The sequence below is a fragment of the Papaver somniferum genome, chromosome 3 (genome assembly GCF_003573695.1).
Source record: "Papaver somniferum cultivar HN1 chromosome 3, ASM357369v1, whole genome shotgun sequence".
NCBI classification, from domain to species: Eukaryota; Viridiplantae; Streptophyta; class Magnoliopsida; order Ranunculales; family Papaveraceae; genus Papaver; species Papaver somniferum.
This window is the reverse complement of record NC_039360.1, coordinates 157,821,529-157,829,933: the sequence shown is the minus strand read 5'-3', so window position 1 is coordinate 157,829,933 and position 8,405 is coordinate 157,821,529. Positions and strand designations below refer to the sequence as shown.

The following is an 8,405-nucleotide window of genomic DNA, read 5'->3' as shown; positions in this document are numbered from 1 at the left end:
GAAATAATCGTGCATCAGCTTTCAGTGTAACTCATCCCTCCCTCGATATACCTTCTTGTGAATACTTATTTTGGTTATGGAGCTCTAGGGATCTGCCCTGAATATATCGGCATCATGGTGTTGGTTAATTCTCTATCTTCATCTGACTCATCATCAAGTTGTCGTAATATTGGCATATACTTTTTTTGTTGTGATTTGGACCGACTTATATGAATTTGCACAAGTTCATTAGAAAAATCCATTGAATATGAAATAAAATGTAAATAAATTGAGGAATTTATGGAAGAAATTAGTAGACAGATAGTATGAAGTTTGTGTAAAAAGTGGTGTGAGTAAATTGAAAGGAATGGGATGTATAAACAAGAGAAAAAATAGTCGGTAGAGACAGAGCCTCTATCGGGAAAAAAAAGTTTCTATCGCTTGAGTTCCAGTTATTTCCATGTAACATAAGTTTTTTATCTATTGAAAAAAAAGAGAGTATTACTACCGTATTCTTTATGCTTTCTAGTTTAGCAAGCTCATAGGCACTTTTTTTTTATTTAATGGAAAAGGTTAATATATTAACTTAAGCAATGTAATACAGAAGATCTACAATTTCATTTTCATCAAAAATATTAGAAGTAATACTCACTTTTCGCACTTGTTGACACAAGTGTGATGACATATGATGAAGTCTTCGGATTCTTGCTTCTTTTGCAACTGAGTCCGCTGCAACATTGTAGTCCTTGTTAATAAGTTTAACTTGTGCTTGAGGGAGTTTATCCAACAAGTAAGTATTCTCAACAACCCATGAAGCTTATGTATCTTGTTTGGTGATAGAATCCCGAAGGAGTTTACAGTATGTGACTATACAGACGCTAGAAAGAATATTATTTTTTAGCCACTTTAAAGCATTTAACAGTGCTTTTGCTTCAGCATGTAACGCCGAGGAAGCCCAATCAGAGCCAGCTAAAATATGTAGAAAAGCTTCTTGGTCTGTCGAGTATAAAATAAAGGCATATCCCATTGATAGATTTTCTTTTGTAAAGGACGCATCAATGAAAATTATCCAATCTGACCTGATGTTGTTCCACACGTGATTGGTAATCTTCGTTTTTCGGATGCCTTGAGATTTGGTCTCTTCCTTAATAACTGAAGAGTGGATGGAATTTTTTATTTGTTGAATTAAATAGGAGGGATCCGGAACGGTTTTCCTGAAAACAACCTCGCATCTATATTTCCATATGAACCAAAGAATGATTGCAATTTATTAACTAAATTTCGAGAAGTTTTGATCGGCCATAGCTTAACTTCTTTTTACCCTCTTTATTATCCCTCCAAGAATGCCTGCTACTATTCCTTCTAGAAGCCCAAAAATATATCATTCCTGCTTCAGACAATTTTCATGACCAAACATAGACGAAAATCTCCCAAAAGATCGGCATTAATTTCTGTTACATAACCGCCAAGCCAGATATTTTTTTATATCGCAACCTCTCCTTTCTCTTCTGGAAAAAAACCCTAGTCATATTTTCTCTGCGTACAAAGAACAACAATCGTTATTGTTGCGTGCAAACAACGGGAAAGCAAAGAGCAACCCCAAGATATCTAATTCAATAACAGTTCTACACCAATTCATACTTTTCAAACGTCAAGTTTTTTGGGGGTAAGCAACTATGAATATGCAACCACCACCATTCGGAAAGAATGGTGATATTGAAGCCGGCAATTCACAACTTTATCCAAACATGCTTGAAAACCCACAGCTACGATGGGCATTCATCCGGAAAGTCTACGTGATCTTATCGCTCCAATTACTTTTAACGGTTGCTGTTGCCGCCGTCGTCGTTGCGGTTCACCCTATTGCAGAATTCATTGTTTCGACTACGGCTGGATTAGCTATTTATGTTGTTCTGGCCATCTTGCCATTCATAAGTAAGTCTTTATGGTTTAATATAGAATTTCATTGAGGTTCTTTCTTTTTTTTAAAAGATATTTGTTTCTGAATGTTTTTTGTTTGTTTGAACAATTTGTGCAGTTTTGTGTCCTTTGTATTTCTATCAAAAGAAACATCCTGTGAACTTATTGCTCCTTGGTTTGTTCACAATTTCCATTTCGTTCACGCTCGGGCTAGCGTGCTCGTTCAGGAGTGGTAAGACAAAAACCCCTTCTTTTAAGTTTTAAGAATATACTCATATTAGGCTGGTTCGTACCATCAAAGGATTAGAAGAATGTTGCTAATGTGTCAGATTGTACATATTTAACACCTAAAAGGTTAAAAATACTATTTTAAGTATACTGCTTGTAATTTATCAGGCCAGAATATGCCGTCAGAAAACAGATCCCCTAAATTTTACTTTAATGCAATGTCTTAGGCAAAGCATGTCTTCATTCCAGAAACCTAGCTTTTTGTACCCTAACCTGTTACCTGCTTTTGCTTTGATGTCAATTACAGGCGAGGTTATATTGGAGGCAGCAATTCTGACTGCTGTGGTGGCCGTAAGTCTTACGCTCTACACCTTTTGGGCAGCAAAAAGAGGGCATGATTTCAATTTCCTTGGGCCTTTCTTATTTGCTGCCACATTAGTTCTCATGGTCTTTGGTCTCATTCAGGTACTGCATAAAAGACCCAACATTACCTTTCTTTTACTTTATCTTTCTACTCAATTTCTTGATTTTAATTTCAAATTTGGCTAATAATTTTAATGTGACAGTTCTTATTTCCCTTGGGAAAGTTGTCCGTCATGATATACGGTTGCTTGGCTGCCATTATTTTCTCTGGGTATATCATCTACGACACAGACAACCTTATTAAGCGCTTCACGTATGACGACTACATTTGGGCTTCAGTCTCGCTTTATTTGGACATCATCAACCTCTTCACAGCTTTACTTACCATCTTGGGCGTTGCTGACGGTTGATGGCGGGAAACAATAATTCATTCTTTAACAACATGTTAAAAACTCCAACCTTATAGATTAAAATTCAAATGTATCTTACTAACATGCTTAGTTTTCTTTTGAATGTTATATATTAGTATTGGTTTTCAACCCTTAAATATGTAACATGATCAAAATTGGAGAGTGCTTCGAGCCTTCGAGGCACTCTCTCTTAACATATGTAGAGCAAGGGTTCACTTTATGAGTTCTTAAGAAAGAATCTAGGTTTCAGGCCGTAATCATGTTCCCTTCAGGCCTTAATCATATATTCCCTTTAGAAAAGCAAACACTTATTCAAAAGAAGTCACAATAAGCATGTTTAAGTGAACCCTTTGTTATCCAAAAACAATCATCGTGCCTGCAATATATCATTGATGTCAAGATTCTAAAGCTCAACCCACACTAGCTAATAAACCCTTTAGAAGAGACAAACTCTACATTAAGGATTTCAAATATCACATTAAATAAACAAAATACTTCTTTTTAGTTTGCATTTTCTAAACCTTAATCGGTTTTCCTTGCTCCTCCTTTTGACCATAGCAGTCCAAGATTCCCCATTTCTTGTCCAAACCCACATGGTTTTTCTTCTTTTTTCGGCTAGACTGGGTTCACTTTTCTTCTTCCCTCATTGTACAAAATAAAAACCCAAAATATTCCAAGAGTACTGCTTAAAGGTAGCTCTAAACTACCTATAGATGATTTATCATATACTTTGTTACCCTCCATTTCCTTTTTACAATAGATAACAGCCAAAAAGAACCCCCACCAAGTTCACAAAAGATATTGTCAAGAGCCCTATGGGCACACAAAAGAAAATGCCTGAACAGCAAATTTTCCACAAGTGCAACAGAGCTAGAGAGCTGGAATCATCGATGTCTAGTTTTCCTCTCTGCGGCGATGGAGAGAAGCCTAGATACACCTTGAGTCCAAATGTCATACTCCCTTTGGTTCCTGCACTCGAATTCTACTAAGCCTCGCTGCGCAGTCCTCAACCCGAAATACCGTCTATATTCTCCACCCTCGAGCAAATGACGACCTGGCCAAGCTGGCATATCTTTGCAAACCTCCAACACCATATCTGCACAAATCACGAAACAAAAATGAGTGATCGACACCACTTCTTTTTCTTTTCATTTTTCTACTTTACTTTTTTTTTTCCGCTTTCACTGATCCCTAGGAAGCAAAGGAACACTTCATTCTTTAGTATTCACATTAAGACTATTAAAGAGTAAGTTTGAAGATTTTTACTCTTTTTCTTTTTGGTGATGGTCCCTGCAACATGTCTACTCTTCATTTTCAGCATTACCTGCAAAAAGAAAAAGTCGAAGAATTAGAATTATGATGGCAATGCTCTTATACATTGTCCCCACACATCAATTTTCGAAAACATTATCAGGCATGTTTGGAAACAGGAAGTGTTACAGACAATTGTATCTCTAGCTAACCGAAAAGAACTTGAGGGATTTTAGAACTACCAACCTGACCCAACCGATTTATATAAACAGAGACAATTTTCCAGTGAAGATCCCCTGCAAAACATATCGAAAATTTATAAGTAAATAAAAATGACAAGAAATTTTCAAATCAAATATGGATTAGTTAAAGAGCTACTATAGTCGATTTACATCACACTAAAGTTAGAATGTGTGCCACATGCTTAGTTATAACAAAAGTGTACCTTTACGAGTACGTTTGAGAAGTTCACAACCCTTGGCAAGAAGTTCTTGACTGCAAGTACCAAGAAAATTTTCCTCTGGAACAAGCTCGCCACTGTAACTACCACTAGAATGACAAGTATTATTACCATTACTTATCCCCATGCCCATTCCTCTCTCTAATGGTATTACTGCAGCTACATTCCACACTTCCTTTAATGCCCTTGCCTTTAAGGTTGCAGCCCCACGCAAAGCTACACAAAGAAATCACGAGTCAAAAATTGTCTCCAATAGTTATCAAGCAAGTCAGTCGTTAACAAAAATGTCTATATCTAGATTACCTAATAAGCTTTAGGGGTAATCACTCACCAGTGGCGGCAGCAGCTGTTAGTGTCATTATGTCTCCAGGTGATCGTACATTAACAGCAGAACTAACTACAGAGGCAAGATGTTCACGTTCTGCACCCATGACTTCAGCAGCCTCTACACACTGCGCTGCCACTAATGTCGCAGCGGAAGCCACTGCCATATCTGTTTTGGCCATTTGCTCATCTTTTCCTGACCCCGAAGATGCTGCTGTGGCTGCAGCTATAGCGGCAACTGCAGCAGCAACGGCAGCAACGGAAACCGCAGCATGAAGTTGTGCATTGTGAGCTCGGGTTTCTTCTTTCTTTTTCTCCTTTCTATCTTTCAACCACCTTCCCACTGTCTTACTTCCACCACCACCGACTCCTCTTTCAACACCTCCAGCATTACCACCACCACCATTGCTATTTCTATAATGTGATGGCATAGCGTTGTTTGTACGGTAGAACTGTAAAACAAACATCATAACACAATGATCAATAAAATAGTACCATTAAACAATGTCATAGCATTGTTCCTACAGCAACAACTGAAAAAGCGTAGAAGAACGGATATTTTTACACGAAAATCAATACAAACATATATTTTAAACAATGTTGTGGCATACTTCATACGGCAAACTTGAGAAACGTACAGAAACATGTATTATTATGCGAATGATAAATACTAATGAATACAGAAGGCATACAGCATTCTGCACAACGGTCAATGCAAACAAGCATAGGATGCGGGAATTAGTTACTAATCAAAAGAATCAAAGACTCCCACATCACTGAGGGATTCCTTTCAGTCCACATTTATTACTGTGATAAATCAGTCACTGTTTTAAAGCTAAAAACAGAAAACATTGCAGTGATTTTAAAGAGACATGACTACTGACGACATCCAACAGCAAGCTACCAACAGAAACTCTGTTTTAAGACTTTGACACTTTTTCCTTACTTCAGTAAAAATTTACAAATTTGTCAAAAGATACTAATCTTGAGAACAAAGAAACAAACAGAAAAATAAAAATCCATAACCAACACCAAATTTAGTACTTGGGTTTCTAAGTTTTCTAAGAGCTTTGAATATGATGGGACAAAAATGGGTCTTTCTAAGTTTTCTGTAAGGATAGTTCAGTCCATTTAATGTAAACTTTAGCTATTGTCGTAATTTGTGTAAATAACAAAAAATTGAATGCTCTCTTCCTCCTCATGGAAATCCGGAAACGAAAACAGAGTACCAGTAATAAATTTACACTATTTACTAAGTAATTCATTAATGTGATTATTCAATTTTAAGCATGAAAAACAATGGGTTTCTTCTTTGGGAACTGAAATTTACAATGAATGAAAGAAAGGACGAAAGATCAGAGAAAACAAGAGTCCAGAACAAACAAAAAAAAAAAACCAGAAAGAAATTGCAAAGGAAAACCAAATAAGAGTATATTTTACCTTAGAATCATCAATATCAGTGGGAGAAACAGGAGGACTATCAGTTAAAGAGCCACAACTTTGAGGACCAGTTAATGGACCGCTACTGTGAGATAGTCTACCAGAAGTACGAGGAGATACATCTTGCTGAAAAACAAATCAAACAAACCCATTTAAGTAAGAAATTATAACATCAAAATTTCAATTCCGTTCTTCAATAGTCATGGTATGGGAACAGACAAAAGAAGTTAACAGTAAAGAACAGTATAAACTTTGTGAAGTCAATGATTTGTAAGATCAATAGTGTAGAATCCTTCTCTCTGTTTTCAGTTCAGAGAAATGGACCCTGTTGAAATAACCTTACAACAAAAACATGTCTGATTTTTTTTTTCACCTAGTAGAAGAAACACCAAAAACGGATATTAAAAAAAATTAAATTATTTGAGAGAGACAAGTCTGCTTTTTGGAAATTTCTGTTCTTATTCATAAAAAGACAAATAAATTATTAATCAGGAAAACACTATTAAGAAGAATTCCAAATGAATTCCCCCCTGTTCTTCAAATTTTGATTAAGAAAAACAGAGGAAAACCCATTCACTTACGGATTGAGACATGATACGTTCCATGACGAGTTGAGAAGTAGCAGAAGAAGCAAAAGAGAAAGGATTTCCAGAAACAGTAGCAGCTTCTAACTCAATACCAATATCTTCTTCTTCAGGAATAGGACAACCCCCACCACCCCCACCACCCCCATTAACAATAGAACAACCATTGAAGGATTTCAAAAGAGAACTAGGAGTATTAGGAGAAGGAGTAACAGCTTTAGAAACTTCCATAGCTGAAGCACTCCAAGAACGTGAAAGAAACTCCATGGGTTCCTTTGGGGTTTCAGGTGGTCGGAATCCAGTTAGTGATACTGATTCCGGTCTCCAAGTACACCCAACAATTTCTTCCATTTCTATTACTATCACAGTCTTAGAGTTGTGTAGACTGAGTTGTGTGAAAGAGTGTGATGAGTGCGCAGGATAAGTGGTTTAAGAGGGAAGAGGTAGGTGAAGGGGTGGAGATTTTATAGAGGCAGAAAGAGAAGAGAAGAAGAAAAGAAGAGGAAGAGTGTGTGTGGGTTTTAGAGGGAGAAACTAGAGTTGGACTTGGGAGATGGAGTGGTGGAGAGGGACAAAATCGGCCGGAATGTCAGTCTAAGGATTTTGTGAAGAAAAAATATTGACTCTATACGACCCTACTGGACTCCTGATTTAGACGGTTTTCTGTACATACTTTTTCATAATTTTCACTATTGCCACTGTACCACAATAATATCCAAATATCATTATTGATTATGCTTCTTAATTGATCTTTAGATTAATCGCAGTTTAAGCAATTGAATTTAATTATGTATTGCTGCTAAACATATATGGAGCTTATTGCATTCATCTCAAAAACGTACATCATTCAACAACCAAGGCTTGGAGTGTCAAGATGCATACAACTTGCATGCATACCAAGGCTTATTGATTCCGGTTCGGTTTAAGCTAAGCATTGGATTAGATTGAAAAGGTTATAGCACAAATGTTTACAGAAGAAGAGAATTAATCATTGAGGATGTAAAGTAAAGAATGATTTCACATAATGTGTTTTTGTTGGGATATTTGTATACCTCTTTGTTTATTGGATGAACGATAAGCTCAGGCCTTACAATGGACTTAAATTATTACCACGCGCGTATATGTCTTTATGAAATTTTAGTGCAATATCCGCAGATTTTGTGGTTGTACACTTGTATCTTAGTTTCCAATCCTTCTGTGTGTGACATTAATTGATTGTGAAGTGTCCACTTGGTTTGCCTTGACTACCACTTGACATATAATCTAGGCCTAATCTAGAGTTCCATAAGGTTAAATTCCAGAAATCATATGAAAGATTTATGCTTACCCTGACAATAAAATAGAATTATAAAGTCCTACAGGAGGTCGTCGGATTCCGCGGAAATACAAACTCCACATGATTGAAAGATGGTTTTTGCTCGTTAAGAGCATCCACGGTGGGCGAGT

General features: G+C 36.7%; 2 protein-coding genes across 2 annotated transcripts; one reads left to right on the top strand and one right to left on the bottom strand.

Annotated features, from left to right (window-relative positions):
• The first annotated feature begins 1,471 nt into the window (after positions 1-1,471).
• On the top strand, positions 1,472-3,123 carry LOC113357755 (protein LIFEGUARD 2-like). Its single transcript, XM_026601207.1, has 4 exons — positions 1,472-1,914; positions 2,018-2,131; positions 2,435-2,592; positions 2,694-3,123. Exons 1-4 carry the CDS (start codon positions 1,656-1,658, stop codon positions 2,898-2,900), a joined length of 738 nt encoding a protein of 245 aa, XP_026456992.1. The 5' UTR covers positions 1,472-1,655; the 3' UTR covers positions 2,901-3,123.
• A 131-nt stretch (positions 3,124-3,254) lies between these two features.
• LOC113357754 (VAN3-binding protein-like) lies at positions 3,255-7,529 on the bottom strand. The gene is made up of 7 exons (XM_026601205.1): positions 6,957-7,529; positions 6,376-6,501; positions 4,943-5,387; positions 4,597-4,827; positions 4,398-4,447; positions 4,167-4,224; positions 3,255-3,996 (listed from the first exon to the last, which is right to left on the bottom strand). Exons 1-7 carry the CDS (start codon positions 7,308-7,310, stop codon positions 3,785-3,787), a joined length of 1,476 nt encoding a protein of 491 aa, XP_026456990.1. The 5' UTR covers positions 7,311-7,529; the 3' UTR covers positions 3,255-3,784.
• Between the last annotated feature and the right edge of the window lie 876 nt (positions 7,530-8,405).

Bases quoted from the DNA above. Each gene is read 5' to 3' on its own strand.
- LOC113357754 (XM_026601205.1), bottom strand. From the start codon at position 7,310: ATGGAAGAAATTGTTGGGTGTACTTGGAGACCGGAATCAGTATCACTA. The intron at 5,388-6,375 runs GTAAAATATACT...TTTGTTTTACAG, and splicing joins CTGATATTGATGATTCTAAG to TTCTACCGTACAAACAACGC. The intron at 4,828-4,942 runs GTGAGTGATTAC...TTCTTTGTGTAG, and splicing joins AACAGCTGCTGCCGCCACTG to CTTTGCGTGGGGCTGCAACC.
- LOC113357755 (XM_026601207.1), top strand. From the start codon at position 1,656: ATGAATATGCAACCACCACCATTCGGAAAGAATGGTGATATTGAAGCC. The intron at 1,915-2,017 runs GTAAGTCTTTAT...CAATTTGTGCAG, and splicing joins GGCCATCTTGCCATTCATAA to TTTTGTGTCCTTTGTATTTC. The intron at 2,132-2,434 runs GTAAGACAAAAA...TGTCAATTACAG, and splicing joins AGCGTGCTCGTTCAGGAGTG to GCGAGGTTATATTGGAGGCA.